Source organism: Colobus angolensis, unplaced genomic scaffold (genome assembly GCF_000951035.1).
Source record: "Colobus angolensis palliatus isolate OR3802 unplaced genomic scaffold, Cang.pa_1.0 Scaffold104, whole genome shotgun sequence".
Lineage (NCBI taxonomy): Eukaryota > Metazoa > Chordata > Mammalia > Primates > Cercopithecidae > Colobus > Colobus angolensis.
Genome location: NW_012111364.1, coordinates 9,307,101 through 9,328,083, shown reverse-complemented (window position 1 = coordinate 9,328,083; position 20,983 = coordinate 9,307,101). Strand labels below are relative to the sequence as shown.

The following is a 20,983-nucleotide window of genomic DNA, read 5'->3' as shown; positions in this document are numbered from 1 at the left end:
ATCTTTATATACTCTGAAACATTGTCAATGCTGCTCAAAGTATTTTGGAAAACACTTTTTAACGTAGCCTTCAGCAAATGTGCCAAAGATTATATACAAACTGCCTATAGCAGGGGACAGCAAACTACAGCCCATAAGCCAAATTCAGCCCACTGCCTGTTTTTTTTTTATTATAAATATAGTTATTTATAAATATAGTCACATTCATTTATACATTGTTTATGGCTGCTTTCGAGCTACAACAGCAGAGTTAAGTAGTTACAGCAGATACCATATGGCTCACAAAGCCTAAAATATTTGCTATCTGCCCCTTTACAGAAAAAGTTTGCCAATCCTTGGTGCAGAACAACTTGAGCTCAAGAATTATATATGGGAAATGATAGGAAATTCTCAATGGCCAGGTAAAAAGGAGGTCTTTCGTAACATTTTGTTCCTGTGGTAAAATTTTCTTTCTTATTATATTGATGGCAGTACTATTACAGATTGGTTTCTTATCTGTGTTTCACAAACAAAGCTGTGAGCAAAGCATTGCCATAGCTACACATAATGATTTAACCTCTGGGCATAAGGATGTTATTTATCACTGTGGCTTTAATGACTGCAAACTACTTTAAGAGATTTTTCTAATTTCATGTGTAGTAATTACCTGAAGTAGAAGTCTTTCAATTACTTATTTGTAGTTCCAAATTTTACTGTACTTTCACATTACAGGGAAAATTACATATTCCTTCATTTAATAGAATAAAGATGGTCAGAAAAATACTTAACTTTTAAAAATTGGCTAGGACACATTTTTAAAATTTGTAATTCATGAGCATGCAAGACAAAGCACCTTTTCCTGGTACTGAAGGTATTGTTACCTTTGGTCCTGGAAATCCTTCTCCAGGTAAGCCCCTCTCTCCTGGTACTCCCTCAGGACCACGGGGACCCTGGTTAGGATAGGAGAAAATGAGGAGCAGGAGGAGAGAGAAAATGGAAGGAGGAGTGATGAAAGGGAGGAAAGAGGAAGAAAGAGAATGGTTATATTTCAGTTCACATGCAAAAGAAGAAAAACTGGATAGTTGGATCTGTACTAAACATGTACAGGCTTTTTCTACTTTATTAGTTCCTGAATACTACAGTATAATAACTATTTACACAGCATTTATGTTGTATTAGGTATTATAAGCAATCCAGAGATGATTCAAAGTATACTAGACATGCATAGTTTATTTGCAAATACTATGCCATTTTATACAAGGGACTTGAACATCTGTGGACTTTGATATCTACAGAGGTCCTGAAACCAATCTCCCATGAATACCAAGAAATGGCTAATGACTGTAGCTCTATTTAAATTTTTAGTGAGAATCCTTCTAGTAATCTCCATACTGATCAGTAGAATGGTTGAGCTATGAAGAGTAATATTCCTATTGTATTAAATACTCGTTCCATTTGATTGGCATAAAATGTTCTATTCCAGTGTTCTCAAAGTCGACGAAAATGGAAATTAAATGATGCTTTGAAATAAGAATTAAGAAATAAATTATCTGAGGAAATGCTAAAAATCTAGAACACTGTGGCCCAGAGAAGGATGCAGAGTGATTTAATAATTTAATTATCAGGGGAGCGCTGTGAAGAAATCATCACACAGCTGTTTTAAAGCATTAAGTGCTGTTTACATGTGTTTTAATTTCTGTACTGATAAATTTGGATTAAAACTTGAATTATTTCAGGAGCTGGTTGAACCTACAGGCAGTTTTATATGCAAATTGAAATCTTGATAGGATCATTAAGGGGAAACATGATTTTCAATTGCAATGATTCAAATTAAGAAGTTCATGTAACTATTGCTCAGAAAGCCACTAGGAAGGATGCCTTCTCACATGCGTTAAGAAAAACACAGTCTCAGGCTTTGGAATGGACTTGCAGAAAATGTACTAATGGAAAAATAAAAGAGTAATAGTGAGGTTTTCATTTAAATCAGGAATTTTTAAAGATGATAATTTTTCTCTCCTTTTCTTCTTGGCCAGAAGGTAAAAAAGTAGTAAAGGAACTTATAACAAGAATCTTAGAAGAAAAAACTGAAGCTTTTTCTCTGATGAATCTAAATGATAATTAGGCTTCACTCGCCAGAAAAATCAACCTATGATGGAACAAAGTCTGCCAACTTTCCCACAAGTTCCTAAACCAGTACACTACAGCCACTGAATGATCTTTGGGCTGGAGATACAGTAATCCAGGGTGATTTAAGATATGCTTTCCGCTAAAGCCCAGTAGCAGAATGAGGATGCAGCATTATACTCATCAGCGACTGATCACAGCTACAGATTCGTAAGAAAAAGATCTGTTTTCCAGTGTTTAATTTTTTTGTCCTTCCCTAATGTTTTATATTTTGCAAGACAATCTTCTTCAGTATTTATACATACTGATTTAGTAAAGACTTTAATTAAAAGAAAAAGCTTACATCTTACTCAATTTAAATTGCAACATTTCACAGAAACCTAGCTTTTAACACTTTCGAGATCTTAATGAAAGCACTAATATCCATGACAGTTTACTCTACTGACAGAGCAATTACCTAGTAGAAAAATAAATAGGAGCATGAAAATTATTAACAGATTACAAACTAAGCCAAATTATTAATAGATTGCAAACTAAACCAAAAGTGCCAAGTCAACATCACATACTTTAACAAAGAAAACACATACTTTAACAAAGAAAACATTGACAAATTATTTTTTCCCTAATAATATGACAAATGAAAAAAAAACACAATTTACATTAAATGTAAGGAAATATTTTTCCAGTTCACTCAACTTTTTTCATTCATCCAACAAAGATATACCAAACTCCTAGCAGGTAAAAGGCACTTTGCTAGGTTCTAGGGATAGCAAACAAAACTGCTCCCTGTCTCATGGAACTGATAGTATTGCATAATAGTTAAAAGCAGATTTTGGTGTCATTTGGACTGAGGTTCAAGTCCCAGCTCTGCTACATATTAGCAGTTTCACCTTAAACAAGTAAGTCAATCTCTGCAAAGCACAGCATCCTCCTCAAAATGTTGATAATAATAGTATCTACCTCAACCACAAGTGTTCATGTAAGGATTAAGTCAGAGAAACTTAAATCTTTTACAGATTAAGCACTCAATAAATATCTGCTATTATTGTCCAAATTATTTTACTTTTAATTGCTAAGAATGTCCTTTTACAAATAAAGGCAGTCCCAGAGTGAGTTATTTAAATTAAACAATGTGTAAAAAGCATGCTGCACACAATAAACACTGAATCTTCCTTCATTCTCTGCACTTCTAGAGTACGTTAGCTAAGGTGGAGGTGAAAATATTGGAAGCTTTAAGGAGTCAAGTATTCAAAGCTGCTGAGAACAGAGAGTTAACACTCATGGACAATCATTTAGGGAAAAAAAGCAGCGATCCAACGTGTAACTTCTATAAACCATCAGAGCAATATTCCACACCATCAGTATATTCTCAAGTCTTCCAGTTAAACACTCAGAATGAAAGATGATCATTAACCAGAGAAGAGAAGTAGAAGGTACTTGGGTTAAATGAGCTATAGTTTAATTTATTAAGAAAGTACCAAAAGATTATTTTTAAAAGACAGAAATCCTTCTATTAAAAAAACTCAGTGTCCTTTCTAAGGCCATGAGAACCAATTACAACTATGACATACTTACTTGGCTTCCAACGAACACCTCTAATAAAAAATAAATAATGAAGGAATCTAATTATCCGTTAACACAGCCTGATCAGTGAAATGCTTTATTTCAGACATTAACAATGGGATAAAATATAATTGTTCATTATGTTCATCTTATTACTTTCCATAGTAATCTCAATAGTGTTAATAAATAAAAATGCTTTCAATATGCGTTGCAAGCATTAGAAATAAATATGCCAATAATAATAGTAACTGTCCATTATCTTCAAACATTGCCTTCTACTTTATTTTTTAATCTCAAAGTAATTACAGTTCTCTTTCAGGGTTTTTTTTTTTATTTACAGTGCTCTGAATAACCTTGCATAAAAAACAAACAGATCACCCTGACAGTCTTAACCAATTTAATTTTTATGGATCAGTTACATCTACTAGACCAGCACAACACTAGTGGTAATCACATAAAGATGACAGATGACAGTTCAAAAGTAGGTCTCGGAGCTAGAACATTAATTCAATCTATCAACAGATTTATATTAGCGTGGTAGTGAAAAGAGAGTAGTAAATATGAAACACTTGAAATAATTCAGGCAAAGAAACAGAAGTAAAGGACTTTCAGTAGAACCTTTGTCAGTCCTAAGATAAGTCTTTATGTTACTTCTAAATAATTCAAAAATTCACATCATTGGCCGAGCATGGTGGCTCGCGCCTGTAATCCCAGCACTTCAGGAGGCTGAGGTGGGCGGATTACCTGAGGTCAGGAGTTCGAGATCAGCCTGGCCAACATGGTGAAACCCCATCTCTATTAAAAATACAAAAATTAGCCAGGTGTGGTGGCTGGAGCCTGTAGTCCCAGCTACTTGGGAGGCTGAGGCAGGAGAATCGCTTGAAGCTGGGAGGTGGAGGTTGCAATGAGCTGAGATTGCCCAGTTGCACTCCAGCCTGGGGGACAAGAGTGAGACTCTGTCTCAAAACAAAACAAAAAAAAAAAAATTCACATTGTTGATTTTTTTATAATGACATTTTGATGCAATGTTTTGATTCATTATTTAGGATCTTTCCCATCTGTGTTATGATTTTAGTTCCCAATTAAGTATAACTGTGTAATTATGACTTGGAAAGCAAGCAAGCAAGCATTTCATGTTCTGGTAATATTGTTAAAAACTCTCAGCTACAAACAGTTAGAAAGACAGGTAATATACATTTTTTAAGATGAATTTTAAAGGCATGGAAGACTCCAAAGAAGATAAGAGAAATTACAGGGTTCAAAAAGAGAGAATCAAAACTCGAAAACTCTAGCGTATAAGTTAAGCATCTTAGGTAAGCATCTAAGCTGGTGCAACAGATGTCCTGAATAGAAAAGTGTGTTTGTGTGGTAGGAAGACTAGGAAATTTAGAGGGAGAAACAGTAGCAAAGACTTTGGCTCATGCAATGGAAAATGAAGACAGAAACTGAGAAATTGAGATTTCCACAAACTTACAGAGACAGTCTCCAACTTAAGATGGAGTTCGACTTAAGATTTTTGGATTTTACAATGGTTTGGTCAGCATGTAACCCCATGGTAAATCAAGGATCTCCTTATGACTTACAGTGGGCTCATGGTTTCTACTGAATACATTGTGTTTGCATCCTCATAAAGTAAAAAATATATATATAAATCAAACCATTGTAAGTTGGGAACCATCTTCAGTGTTACCAACACTAAATGCATTTCCAACTTACAGTATTTTAGATTTATGATAGGTATAGTAGGATGTAACTCCATTGTACGTCAAAGAGCATCTGTATATATTCAATGAAAGAACAAGGTAGAAAAAAGCCATCCCATCAGCAAAACGATATGAATGACAAGAATCTTGTCTGCTTGACTTGGGCTCATAATAACTAAATATTTCTACGCTGGTCCTGTGCTGTGTGTGAGTTTATGATTTCAATTGACATTATCTAAGTAGTTCATGAACACCTTAGTCAAGACATTAGCATCAAGGAGGCCCCTGGAGTACATAAGAGATACAAACACAAACTCCTCTCAAATCCTAAGAAAACTTAGGATCCACAATAAAGCCCAGCTGAAAATAATTCAGATGGCAAAGTACAAAACATAAAAGAAAATAACTCACAATGAATTAAAGTAAACTAACACAATGTAAACCTCCTCAAGAATGTCAAATAATAGAATAAAATAATAGAGGCAACAAAGAAGTACTTCAAATACTTTTTTTTTTTTTTGAGATGGAGTCTCGCTCTGTTGCCCAGGAGTGCAGTGGCACCATCTCGGCTCAGTGCAAGCTCTGCCTCCCGGGTTCGTGCCATTCTCCTGCCTCAGCCTCCCAAGTAGCTGGGACTACAGGCGCCCGCCACCATGCCTGGCTAATTTTTTGTATTTTTAGTAGAGATGGGGTTTCACTGTGTTAGCCAGGATGGTCTCAATCTCCTGACCTCATAATCCACCGGCTTTGGCCTCCCAAAATGCTGGGATTACAGGTGTGAGCCACCACACCGAGCCAGTACTTTAAATACTTAATGGTCTTAAGGAAATAATGGAAAATACAAGAACAGTATAGTAAAAAGATAATAAATATAGTTAATAAAAGGTAGATTTTAAAAAATAACTTCAAGAATTTTTAAAATACTTATTAACTTAAAAATACAATGAATGAGTTAAGAACATTTTATAACCTGATGAAGATAAATTTGTGGATTATAAGTTAGATTTGAGAAAATTATCCAATTGCAACCAAATGTCTAGAAGGATTTCTTGATAAATAGAATGGGGAAAGAAAATATTTGAAGAAATAATAACTAAGAACTTTTTTAAACTATGGAGTCCTCAGATTCATGAAACAGTAAATCTGAAAAAATATATGTGAAAATATATTCACACTTATGTGAATCATAATTCCTCTACAGGAAATCTAAAGAATAAAAAAATATTACAAAACAGCCTAAGGCAAAAATGAATTACTGCAAGAAATTATAAACAGACTAAAAACACGGAAACAGACACCATAGTTGCCAGCAGACAATGGAATTAGTACACAATCCAGACTGCACCAGCTAAATTATTCTTACAAAGCAAACTAAACAATGGCATTTCAACCAAAGGCTGAAAGAGTTTAGTGCTAACATACTTTTACTGAAAATATCTTAAAAAAAATATTTATTGAAAAAATAAAGAAATCGGCCAAGAAGAAAAGAGAAATTTAGGAAGCTATGTCAACTAAGAAATGGGTAAATATATGGGTAAAACTATAAAAATACTAACTTTAAAAAGTTCAAAAATAATAATAAATAATTTTGGTAGGATGAAAATAAGGCAGAACTAAGTCAACAGGAATAATACTCTGAAAGTGGAAGAAATGATTAAAGTAAAAGTCTCATATGGTCAGTATATTTTTCAGGAGCAGGTGGCAATATTGATGACATTTCAAACTTGTTAGTCAAGAAAATATGTTAGGAATCAACCTAAATGCCCATCAAGAGTAGACTGGATAAAGAAAATGTGGTACATATACACCATGAAATATTGCACAACCATAAGAAAGAATGAGATCATGTCCTTTGCAGCAACATGGATGGAGCTAGAAGCCATTATCCTAGGCAAACTAACTCAGACACAGAAATCCAAACACTGCAATTTCTAACCTATAAGTGGAAGCTAAATATTGAGAACACAAGGACACAAAGAAGGGAACAACAGACATTGGGGCCTACTTGAAGGTGGAAGGTGAGAAAAGGGTGAGGATGGATAAATTGCCTATCAGATACTATGCTTATTATTTGGATGATGAAATAATCTCTACACCAAACCCCTGCGGCATGCAATTTACCTATATAACAAACCTGCACACGTTCCCCTGAACCTAAAATGAAAGTTAATAAAAAGAACACATATTAAAGTTTAGTAACCACAAAAAAGAAACAAAATATGTAAAAACATATACAAGTATATGTACACATATATAGATATGTATACACCAAGTTGTGTATGTGCATGTATATATGCTTGAGATATGTATATATATTTGATATTTCGCCCAATTTCTAATCAGATTTTTTATTTATTATTGAGTTTTGAGAATTTTTTTAAAAAAGTATTCCCAATACAAATCCTTTGTAAATTTGTAGTTTGAGAATATTTTCTCCCAATCAGCAGCTTGTCTTAGACCCTTAACAGAGTCTTTCACAGAGCAAACATTTACCAGTTTGATGAAGTCCAATTAATTACTTTTTAGGGGGCATCATGTTTTTGGTGACATGTCTAAGAAATCTTCATCAAGCCCACAATCCTAAAGCTTTTCTCATATGTTTTACTCTAAATGTTTTATAGTTTTTACATTTTCTGTTTAAATCTATGATCCCTTTTGAGTTACTTTTTGTGTAAGGTGCGAGACTTAAATGGAGGTTCATTTTTGGTGTTAGCACCGATATCCAACTGCGCCAGCATCATTTGTTGAAAAGACTGTGTTTCCACTATTGGATTGCTTTTGCAATCTGTTGGCTACACTTGCGTAGGTCTGAATCTAGAGTCTCTATTCTGTTCCACTGATCGTATTTCTATAACTTGCCAATACCACACAGTCATCATTACTGTGACTATATAATAAATCTTAAGACCAGATAAGTTAGTATAATTTCTCCAAGTGTATTTTTTTGAAGTTTCTTAAAAGTTATTCTAGCTCTTTTGCCTTTCCATATTAATTTTAAAATAGCCCTGTCCAAGTCTAAACAAAATCTTGCTGGGATATCAAAAACATTTGCACTAAACTTTTACATCAATTTGGGAAGAATTTACATCTTTATGTTGTTGAGTCTTCTAATCTATAAACATGTCTCTAAATTTACTAAGTATTCTTTGATTTCTTTCATCAGTGTTTTGTAGTTTTATACAAGTCCTATACATGTCTTATTAGATTTCTACCCAAGTATTTTTCTTTTTTAGCAATTAAAAATGGTGTTGTGCTTTTAATTTTAGTTTCTGTGTGTTCATTGCTAGGATACAGAAATTAAATTGATTTTGTATGTTGATACTATATCCTGTGACCTTGCTGAACTCACTTGTTAATTCTAGGAGGTTTTCATGTGGATTTCTTGGGATTTTCTATGGAGGCCATCATATCATCTGCAAATAAGGACAGTTTTATTTATTGTTTTCATACCAATGCCTTATATTTCTTTTTCTTGTCTTACTGTGCTGGCTAGAACTTCCAATACTATGTTGAATAAGACTGGTGAGAACAGACATCTTTGTCTTGTTCCTGATCTTAGAGGGATGCATTCATTCTTTCACTATTATGCGTAATATTAGCTCTAGGTTTTTCATAGAAATTGAGGAAATTCTTCCTCTATTTCTAATTTTCTGAGTTTTTATGAGAGATTTATCAGCATTTATTAGGGTTTTGAGTTTTGTCAAATGCTTTTCTGTGTCATTTGATGTGATCACATGTGATCTTTCTTCTTTAGCCTATTAATATGGTATATTCCATTGATTAATTTTCAATTATTAAGCCAGACTTGCATCCATAGGATAAACCTCACTTGATCATGCTGTACAATTCTTTTTATACATTGAATTCTATTTAGCTAGCATATTGTTAAGAATTTTTATGTCTATCATATTCACAAGGTATATTGGTCTGTAGTTTTCCTCTTATGTATGTTTAGTATTTTGTTTTGGTATCAAGGGAAAACTGGCCTCATAAAATAAGTTGATAAGTGTTTCTTCCTCTTCTACTGTCTGAAAAAGATAGGGAGACTTTACTGTATCCATAATGTTTTATGTTTTTTAAAGAAAATCTAAAGCAAGAGTAGTAAATGTACTAAGTTTAATTATCTACCTGGTGGAGGTTTACCAACTCATTCTCTAGATTTTCCAGTATGATTAAAATATTTCATTATTTAAAAACAAAAACATTTTAAGAACAACAATGAATAAGTGAAACTCATTCTTAAGTTTAGTTCTGAGTTTGGAAGGTATACATAATAGCAAAGCACAAAGTTCTTTGGAAAAAACGATTGTCAATCTACATTTAAAAATTTTTTAGGCCGGACACAGTGGCTTATGCCTGTAATCTCATCACTTTGGGAGGCCTGGGTGGGGGGGGATCACCTGAGGTCAGGAGTTCAAGACCAGTCTGGCCAACATGGTGAAACTCTGTCTCTACAAAAACTACGAAAATTAGCCAGGTGTGGTGGTGGGCACCTGTAATCCCAGCTACTCGGGAGGTTGAGGCAGGAGAATCACATGAACCTGGGAGGCAGAGGCTGCAGTGAGCTGAGATCATGCCTCTGCCCTCCAACCTAGATGACAGAGCGAGACTCTCTAAAATAATAATAATAATTGTGACTTATTTCTTTGACATTTTCAGAATGTTTCCAGCTCTGAAAATCATAGACCTAAGGAGAACCCAATCTTTTAATTTTATAGAAGTTAAAATTTGAGACTTTGCTAAGTTAAATATATCCACAAGTTCTTTGATATTCTTCATAAGGGGTGAAATCTTTTTCTATTCCACTCGAATCTGAGCTGCTCCTATGCTGATTTTAGGTGTCACAGAAATGATGCTGTATAATTTCTGAGGCTGAGCCTCACATGATGAGTGGCTTCTGCCTATTAGAACACTTCTGCTTGGATTTAAGCTGCCATGTTGTGAGGAAGCCCAAACAACCACCTGTAGCTGCCCATGTGGAGGAGAACTGAGGTCTCCAGGCAACAACCCCAGCTAAGCTGCCAGACAACAACCTGCACCAAACTGCCAGCCATGTGAGGCCATTTTTAACATTCCAGCCATTTTAGCACTCCATCTGACTTCAAGTTATACAGAACTCTCATGTCAACCCGCAAAATCATAAGAAATAAGAAATTATTGTTTTAAGGCACTAAGTCCTGAGGAAGTTTGTTAAGCAGAAACACAGAACCAAAACAGAGAACAAAATAAGTTAGTGGTTTATCTTTAATGGTACTGTATAGTTAGTGGAAACTGAGACTAGATGACTGATCTCTAGATGATTAATCCAGTGTATTTTTCTTCCATATGATGCTCTCTTTTTTGAATTAGTATATTCAGACATTAGTGAAAAGCCTAAACCGAAACAATATGTTGCCATTTCACTCACAGAGTGCAGTAAGGAAGTGTATGTTTATGTGAATATACACATGTGAGGAACTATGCAGTGCAAAGACAACTTCAAAGACCAGCTATCCACAATCAGTTGTTTTTATTTGTACCTACGTGAGCCAGCTACTATTTTTCCCTAGGACAATAATGATTACTTGAAAAGTTAACAAGCTTCTTATACCAGAATAATCATATTTTATTTACTTCCTCTCCAAATGTCTTTTAATAGAAATTTTTTCTTCTCCAACAACAGTAAACTTCAAAGCTACATAAAAGAGATGTTGTGAATAACGCAGGTATTATCTGTCTACCATTATCAATCCTAACTCTAGAGCATACTCATGGATTACATAATGAGCCAAGGCTTTATTCTCAGTGACTTTTCTTGTGGTTACAAAGAAATCCATTATAAAGTATAAACATTAGGCTTGAGTCCAGATCTTCTTCCTAGAAAATGTTGACACCTGAGAATTCTTTTCTTCTTGTTCAAGTTGATTAATCTTGTAAGAAGTTACAGTAAAAGAGAGTTGGTTGTAAACATCATATATATTTACACATATACATATATACATAGTTCTATTTCAAGTGTTGTGAAAAATAGCACTTGGATCTGGTCCTTTCATATTTATTTTCATTTGTTGCTCATAAAGATACAAGGTGGTCGGGAGGCTGAGGGGGGTGAATCACCTCAGCTCAGGAGTTCGAGATAAGCCTGGCCAACAAGGCAAAACACCATCTCTACTGAAAATACAAAAAAATTAGCTGGGCCTGGTGACGTGCACTTGCAGTCCCAGCTAATTGGAGGCTGAAGCAGGAGAATCACTTGAACCCGGGAGGTGACGGTTGCAGTGAGCCGAGACCGCACCACTGCGCTCCAGCCTGGGTGACAGAGTGAGACTCCATCTCAAAAAAATAAATAAATAAAATAGATACAAGGTGGATTAATTTGACTCTTTATTCTAACCAGAAAGAACAAGCAAAAACTATATTTGTCCTTTTCATTCCATCTAGAATTTTTGCTACTTACTGGCTGTCCAGGCTCACCAACTCCAATGGGTCCTGGAGCTCCTGGTCTTCCTTCTTGGCCTCTTTCTCCCTAAGAGAAAGAAATAATAGAATGAAATCTTGAGATTTTAAATAAAGAATAAACATAGCACAAAGTTATCTCGAGATTTCAACAAGGATAAATAGCGAAATAGACAAAATTTGCATATTCATAAAGGTAAAACATTCTAGACGAAGAGAAATAGCTCGAATTTAAGTGAACAAATTACCCTAAAATGTTTATTATCTCTTCTTGTCCAAATGTAATTCAGCATTTTCAACTTTCACAAAATATTATGTAAGAATTGGCAGGACACACTGTGCGGCAATGCATTTTGTTACTGAGCTGACTAAGCTGACAAAGCGTGTGCTGTGCCCTGCCCTCTTGCCACCGTCCAGGAATGTCACCCCTTCCTTGTCCCCACTCTATCCTACTTCACCTCTCCTTTAAGCTCTTTTCAGACTTCATCTCTTCCAGAAAACTTCTCCATAACTCTGCCAACATAAACTCCACCTTTCCTGGAGTTTCAGTGTGCTTATTGTTGAAATGCTATACATGGGGATATTCAATTACATTCAAAGTACACTATTTCATACTGCTTCCTATTTTAATCCTGCATCAAAATCTTACTGTCACAACCACTTAGAAAAGCTATTCAAAATAGGCACTTCTGCTTTATTATATCCTGCATAATGTAGAGCCTCACAGGATGGATGTTCCTTCCTTCCCTCTCTAGTTCTCTACAAACCTCTCTGCCAACATTGACCTATTCATTGCCGTGGCCCTTCTGATTTCTGCCCCTTTATGCTTTTTCAGTGTGAACCATGATTGCCGATGTGTTAAGCTGTTTCACTTACCAATAACATATTTGCATGTGAATGTTTAAAGTCCATGAAAACTCAACAGAACTACATGTACCTTGGTAAAAGGGTGGGTATTTGGAGACAAGTAAGTTTTTCATTCCAACAAAATTTAAAAATACATTAATTATTCTTGTGGTAACTGCCCCTGACAAGCACATTGCTGTCTCCAAGCATATAAAATGAAGTAACTTCAGGAAACCTCCTTGTGTCTATTGGGTTTAAGCCAAATGGAGCTCAAATCACGGCTCCCCCAGGCCCTGCAATAAATTCAATGGTCATCAATAGGTAAAAAGACAAGTATCTTTACCTTAATACCTTGCTGTCCAATTCCAGGAGCTCCTGGAGAACCATAAGGACCAGGAGGACCTGGCTCACCCTGGAGGAAGAAACAGTGACATCAGTTACATGTTAGGTCAACTCAATAGTATTGATTAAGCAGCTCTTAGATGTATAGTTTTGCAATAGGGGCCTTGAGAGCAACAACAAACCTAGTACATCGTGCCTGCCCTCAATTTTTTACAATTCATCTGGAAAGAAAACACAGACCCAAGATCAAATTATCCACTAGGCACAGTAGTCACAGTGTCTGGGTCCACAATACTTTTAGGAGCCTGCAAATATGTTCCAATTGTAATTTTTGTATTCAAAATAAAAATAAACATAATGACTATATAACAATGAATCCAGCTTGCATTCATAAATGTAATTTTTTAATATTTTTATGGAGGAAGGGGCCCACAAAGTCAAGTGTTTTCAGGAGTCATAACAGACATAACGTGGCCATCACTCATTCATTCACAAATATTTAAGTGCTCTGGAAGACATATTTTGTTTCCTCTGCTGTGGCTGTCCTTTCTCAGCTTTCCTTCCCTGCTGATAAACCCCTAATTGAGTCAGCAGCTGTTCTTTCCTCTCAGAGGTATAGTATGAATGATCATTGGCCTAATGCAAGATGGGAATCTCCTTTCCTTTGTCACTGATTTATCTCAGTTGGTCACATGGCTTAATTCTGACAAACGAGATGTGAAGGACCTTACTGGATGCAAAGGAGAAAACTGCCTCTGCCTCTTCTTTCCTACATAGAGATGTGATAACTATCTTGTAACTATGAGGCAACAATCTCTAGGACAAAAGCCAGCGGTTGAAGAGGCCTGGCTCCTGGATACCCTCAATGAGCAACTGATCCAGTCCTGGACTACCTGTCTTCAAATATTCTGTTTACTCAACAGTAAGAGTTCTTATTATTTAAGCCACTATTACTCAAGATTTCTGTTACTCAAAGTCAGAGCATTTTGAAATAATAACAGCCTATGGTGTGGCAGGCCCATAATAGAATTGAGGCATTTTAGAACTAGATGCGACCATTGCACTCAAACCCCTACATTTCACAGGTGAGAAACCTGAGTCCCAGAGAGATTACCTGGCCAGCGCAAACTCACACCTGCATACCACTTACACAGTTACAGCTCTTTAGGTCTCTCAGGCTTTAAGCCCTGTAGCATGATGATAGGGGAAGGAGAGTGGCTATTGACTTCAGTTACCCTTCTCATAGTGTTATTTTTTTCTGTTTATCAAAATAATATGTCAATGTAGAAAACAGTCATATATTAAAAAGCATGCATGCAAAGAAAATTTTAAATTACCTATCTATAACTATTAATACCATAAAATTTTGGTATATTTCCTTCCAGTTTTTTACATTCACATATGTACCTTTAATTTATGCTAAGGAAGATTTCTGAACACTCTTACGTTTCAGCTAATGAATATTTGCTATTTAAAATTTAATTCAACCCAAAGATTTCTCTCTTCATGCTTTCACTAACCAACAGTAAAATGAAACAGGAAAGTGAAACAAGCCTTCTCTGAGATGATGGGAGATAAAGGAATTTTCAGAAATACTAAAGTCTCAATTCGCCCCAGAAGCTTGTGATTTTGGAAGGGACACCTAGTAACCAGAGCAATGTTCTGTGGATATAGTAAAGACATTGCTTTACTTTAAGAAGTCTGTAGCGGATGTGATGGCTCATGCCTGTAATCCCAGCACTTTGGGAGGCCAAGACAAGTGAATCACTTGAGGTCAGGAGTTCAAGACCAGCCTGGCCAATATGGTGAAACACTGTCTCTATTAAAAATACAAAAAAAAAAAAAAATTAGCTGGACCTGGTGGCATGTGCATGTAATCCCAGCTACTTGGGAGGCTGAGGCAGGAGAATTGCTTGAACCCAGGAGGCAGAGGTTGCAGTGAGCCAAGATCATGCCACCACACTCCAGCTTTGGCAACAGAGCAAGCCTCCATCTATTTAAAAAAAAAAAGTCTGTTGACTTTGACCAATTGCAAAAGGGAAAGAGAAGGGCTAAGAAGGGTCAGAGTCAAACCAGCTCCCCAAAAGATATGCCCAGGCTCAGGGTGATTTAAAACAAAGAATCCTACCTCAAAACGAGTCATCCACATCTATGATCCTTTGATATTTAAGTGGATCGAATTCAAAAGTACTTACTGTGCATCCTGTTGCGTACAAGTCAGTCTGGCAAATATTTTTTCCCTAAAACTCCTAAGGTTGTACTTGTTTTTCTATATTGATTAAGTTTTTTGAGCAGCCAGGTAACTGACATTCTCATTTTACATGTTTTTAGCCGTGGAATTTATCTTGCTTCACAATATCAGACATAAAAGTTCTCACTAAATTTGAACTTGTTTACTTAATCTCTGTCTCTGTCTCTGTCTCTCTTTCTCTCTCTCTCATTGTCTCTCTCTCTCTCTTCTTTTTTTTTTTTTTTTTTTTTTTTTTTTTTTGCCTCTGTCACCCAGGCTGGAGTACAATGGTGTGATCTCACTGCAACCTCTGCCTCCCGGGCTCATGCAATTCTCCTGCCTCAGCCTCCTGAGTAACTGGGATTACAGGCACCTGCCACCACTCCTGGCTAATTTTTTGTACTTTTAATAGAGATGAGGTTTTGCTGTGTTGGCCAGGCTGGTCTTGAACTCCTGGCCTAAAGTGATCAACCTGCCTCGGCCTTCCAAAGTGCTGAGATTATAGTCATGAACCACTGCGCCCAACGCATTTACTTAATCTCACAGTTTAATCAAGTGCTAGAGAATATTTAGCTGTCTAGAGATTCCAAATTTTTGCTTCCAAATGCCTTTTTCTTACAACTTCTCATGCTCCCCATTCAAGTTGGTATCTCCTTGTCAGTTATACAGGTTGCATATGAGTGACTGTCTCTATCACTCAGCAAATGACACCAGGTACTTGCTATGTAGAATGCCATGAAGTAAAATTCAAAGAAGCTGAAGACATAGTTCCAAAACTTAAGGGACCAGCTTGAGAGATGAAATATACCATTTAAAACTAGGGTGTGAGATAAAAAACTACATATTCGGTACAACATATACTACTTGGGTAATGGGTTCACTAAAATCTCAGAACTCACCACAATATAATTCATTCATATAACCCAAAACCACTTGTACTCCAAAAACTATTGAAATAAAAAATTTTAAGTATGTATGTATTGTATAACATGTATATATATTATATATATAATACCATTAAAAATACAATAATAACATCTACCCACTGTTGAATTTGGCTGACTAAAAAATAATATAATAATAATAATACAAGGCCCTAAATTCACTTATTCTATTCATTTTTTATCCCTTCTATATGTAGCATTGGTTCTGTAATGGGTCAGAAGGCATTTAAATTATATATTTGGTAGAGAATTTGAGGATTTTTTGAGTAGTGGAAGTTCTTCCTTACTTGGTACTTATCTGATGTTTGATCAGCAACAAACCAAGAGCCCAGGTTGGTGACAAGAAATTTGTTTGGTCATTACCTTGAAATGTATGGACCAGGAGAATCAAGAGTAGAAGCAGCTCTCTTACCTTAAGCCCAGGAAATCCCCTTAGCCTTCGTCAAGTACCAAGAGCAGCTGAGCAATATCTTAATATTGCTTTGCAAGGGAGTTACAGGGATCTGAAGACTACAGAGGGATTGCTCTCCCTTACCTGAACACAGCCCCTTAGCAACGTAGCTTCACATTTCACTTGCTTAGATTTATTTCTCAGGAGCCTGGTATCTCAAGGTAGGATCCACAAAACAGTATTGGTCTACAGCTCATGTTTATCCCCTTCCAATTTCCCCTTTTTCTTTCCTACAGAGAATCCTGAGGTAGTAAAGAAAGTGGTCCTGACTCTAAAATATGTTGTCTGGGTAAAAACAAAATGAGGGAAGAGTAAGCACTCTAGTCAGAATGATTTCTGGGAATTTTTCAAGATGGCATAGCCCTGGTAAGACGGTAGGCATAATTCCTTTCCTGTTAATATTCCTACCCCAGCCCTTAGCAACACACACACACACACACACACACACACACACACACACAAAGAGAGAGAGAGATTGCATGCCTAAAAGGTTGCATGTCCACAGTACTACTAATTATTTCTCTACTGTACTTTCATTTGTCATCAGAGACATTTACCAACAGGCAAGTATAACAAAGAGGTCTGGGTTAAAATGAGTAGCGCCAGAAAGAATCTGTTTCTCATTACCTCCATGTCAGTGTGAATGTGTGTGAATGTGAGTGTGAGTGTGTGTGGAGGCAGCAAAAAGTTTAGGTAAACCGCCTTGATCCTTCTCAGAAATCAAGAATACCCATGCTATGGGCTTCAAGAGGACAGGAAGCCAATGTTTAATAAAACCTACTATTTATCAGCACTGCCCAGACATATTATGTACATTATCTCATTTAATCTTCTAACAATCATAGGAAATAGGTTTTGGGTTTCGGGTTTTTTTTCAAACTCCTGGCCTCAAGTGATTCTTCTGCCTTGGCCTCCCAAAATGCTGGGATTACAGGTGTAAGCCAGCACACCCAGCTCTTCATGCATGGAGTCACAGGGGAAAAAACCATGGCTTTGAATCATTTGGTCTTGTAGAACCTTAGTTCTATCATTTACTAACAATTTGAGCTTTTGCAAGATCTCCATATGCAAAATAAGGATAATTATATCTGCCTTGTAGCATTGTTGAGAGGATTCAAGATACTGTCTGCAAAACATCTAAGTCATAACCAGTCACACAACACCTGTTTAATATGTAGAGATTTAATTGTTATTCACCAGACCCTTTTTGAGCACCAAACTAATAATAGGTAAATAACAATTTATGTCTATAATTGAATATCAGGTTACCTAATTACAGACATAAATCAGATTGCACCTGCACTTTGCAGAAGCTTACAATCTGGCTGGAGAGACAAATGAATATAAAATAAAATACAAGCATGTGAATTAGCATAACAAAGATATTAACAGAATACATAAGACTCTGAGGCAGAAATGTTTAATTCTACCTTAAGGAATTGGGAAAGTTTCATATAGTAGAGGAAATGTTTGATCCAAATAAAGAAGTAGGAATCATAGCTAATCTGATGGAAAAGAAAGGAAACAAAAGTTACAGAAGATGAAAGAGTATGAGGCATAAAATGATGTTAAATGTTCTAGGGACAGTCAGCAGCCCTGTGAGCCTAACAGGCCGGAAACAAGGTGACACTAGGGCCACTGTCTGGAGTAGGTAGCATGGTCCAATGCAAGCAGACAGTGAGCCACATTTGTAATTTTAAAATCTCTACTAGCCACATTAAGAAGTAAAAAAGGTAAATTATAATTAATAAATTTTACTTAATAAATAGAAAATATTATCATTTTGACATGTAATCAATACTTTTTAAAGTATTAATTATTTTTTACTATCTTTTGATGCTAAGTCTTTGAAATCTGATGTGTATCTTACACTTACAGCACATCTCCGTTTGGACTAGCCACATTTCAAGTGCACAGTAGGCACATGTGGCTACCTTATTGGGCAGTGCGGTTTAGAGTGATTAACGAGGTTGAAGGCTCAGGTCAGAACCATGAACAGAACCAACATTTAAGTCAGGTGGGAGTGGAAGAATACAAAGATGTCTTGTGGGGAGTTGGGGAAAAAGAGACTCATTATTTCCAAAGATAAATTGTCATCTTTCACTCCCCAATATAGTCATCTTCCAGTGTTCTCCACCTCAGGTAAGGGCACCAGAATCCCTCCTGTATCAAACGGGAACCTAGGGGTCATTCGTGATACCTCCCACTCCCTCTGCCACCATATGCAATGCATCCCAACACCTATCAGTATGCCTCCTAAATCTCTCTCTAATCCATCCATTTCAGTCCTCTACCACGCCTCTCCAGTCTACAGCAAACTGATAATACCTCTTGTTCAGAGTACAACAAAGTCCTTAGTACTCTACTCGCACCCACTCTAGCATGCCCCAATTTATTCCCTCCATTGCTGCAGAGCAATTTTTTAATTTTAATTTCAATCTGAGTAAAACCTTCTGAGGCCTTTCCCTAAGACAGGGCTCCTTACAAGGCCCTGCCTCTCCATTCCATCTGTCATCAGTCACCTCTTCGCTCCCCACCCCAGCAACGTTGGCTTTTGTTGAATTCCTTGTACTTGTCTTGCTCCTCCTGCCACGGGATCTTTGCACAGTCTATTCTGTCTGTCTGGAATGCTCTTACCTCTCTCTTTCATAGTGATTCTTGCCCTTCAGATCTTATGTTAAGCAGCATGGCTTCAAGAAGGGTTTTTCTGATAAGATGAAATCGCTATTTTAGTATTGATAGCACCGGTTTTTTTTTTTTTTCTGAGCATTCATTACAGTTGCAACTTTGCATTTAATGTTCTCCATCTCCTCCCCACTAGACTGTGGGGATGATGCATATGATTTTGTTCAGCTTTGCATTCTCTCTTTTTTTTTTTTTTTTTTTTTGTTGAGACGGAGTCTTGCTCTGTCGCCCAGGCTGGAGTGCAGTGGCCTGATCTCAGCTCACTGCAAGCTCCGCCTCCCGGGTTTACGCCATTCTCCTGCCTCAGCCTCCGGAGTAGCTGGGACTACAGGCTCCCGCCACCTCGCCCGGCTAGTTTTTTGTATTTTTAGTAGAGACGGGGTTTCACCGTGTTAGCCAGGATGGTCTCAATCTCCTGACCTCGTGATCCGCCCATCTCGGCCTCCCAAAGTGCTGGGATTACAGGCTTGAGCCACCGCGCCCGGCCAGCTTTGCATTCTCAATGTTTACCTCATTACTATCATTCACTCAATCATTTATGCAGCAAACATTTACTGAGCATTGACTAGGGAGCAGGGGCTCTGCTAGCTGCGGGAGGTGAAAAAAACTGGAAACCTATTCTAGGTTGAGGGAGCTGTGAGCGTAGAAATGCTCCTCTGGAGTTCCCTGTGGTTTGCTTAGGTTTTCAACTAGGAGCAACTGTATATAAATCACATAATGATATCAAGTGCCTATTACACAATTTCTCCTACCAATTCACCCAGACACAATTAATCTTTTTTTTTTTTTTTTTTTTAGCTGAAAGAGTAATGAAACCACAATGAAGAGGAAAATTCAGCTAAGAAAACCAAATAATACTCCCTATCCCTGGCACTGATTCTAACCAAAAGCAAATCCTTCATTTCTCTAAGATAATACATAAAAAATGGTTATCCAAGACTGAATTGAGGACAGAACTTTACCCTTTCTTTGATAATACAATTATGAACAGTTTTATCATATTTTCTTAACATTACAAAGATGTTTTAGCAACTTTTAAAAATCATTTCCCAGATATGTATGGCACCAACTTTAATATTTTAAGTTTTATTGCATATATCTAATGCTTTCCAAATGGAAGAAAATGATAGATGAGCATTTTGTAGGTGCAGAATGGTTCAAGTATGGTCAGGATACATTCTCAGCTGAAACTCAGTGAAGTGATGACTGTATACAGAGACTTGGAAGAAAGGTCAAGAAAGCCTCCTTTTGGAAAGAGAGGGAGGAAGGAAGGAAGGAAGGAAGGAAGGAAGGAAGGAAGGAAGGAAGGAAGGAAGGAAGGAAGGAAGGAAGGAAGGAAGGAAGGAGCGAATATTTATCAAGTAATTGTTAAATCAAGCTCCATTTTTAGCACCAAGTTTCTCATTTCAGAGGAAGTGTTGTGTTATAAAAGGCTGGTTTTTAGAAAATTTATCAGAATAAACTTGGTGTACATTAGTATAAAGACAGTTGTCAAAAAACTTAACTACTTAATTAAAATGACCAATACATATGGCACTTACTATGCAACAAGCGCTGCTCTATGTGACTGACATGTATTAACTCATTTAATCCTCACCACACCTCTAAGAAGTAGCTGCTATTATTAACTTACCCCATGGATGTGAAGACTGAGTCATAGGGAGGTAAAGTAACTTGCCCA

General features: G+C 36.5%; 1 protein-coding gene across 2 annotated transcripts in view; it reads right to left on the bottom strand.

The window, feature by feature from the left end:
* COL28A1 (collagen, type XXVIII, alpha 1) overlaps positions 1-20,983 on the bottom strand; it is a 188,147-nt gene that overhangs the window by 122,882 nt on the left and 44,282 nt on the right. For both annotated transcript variants that reach the window (XM_011943170.1, XM_011943162.1), the window contains exons 12-14: positions 12,994-13,062; positions 11,806-11,874; positions 861-929 (exon numbers count right to left, since the gene is read on the bottom strand). In XM_011943170.1, coding sequence (XP_011798560.1) covers positions 861-929; positions 11,806-11,874; positions 12,994-13,062 — 207 coding nt within the window. The remainder of the gene's footprint in view (positions 1-860; positions 930-11,805; positions 11,875-12,993; positions 13,063-20,983) is intronic.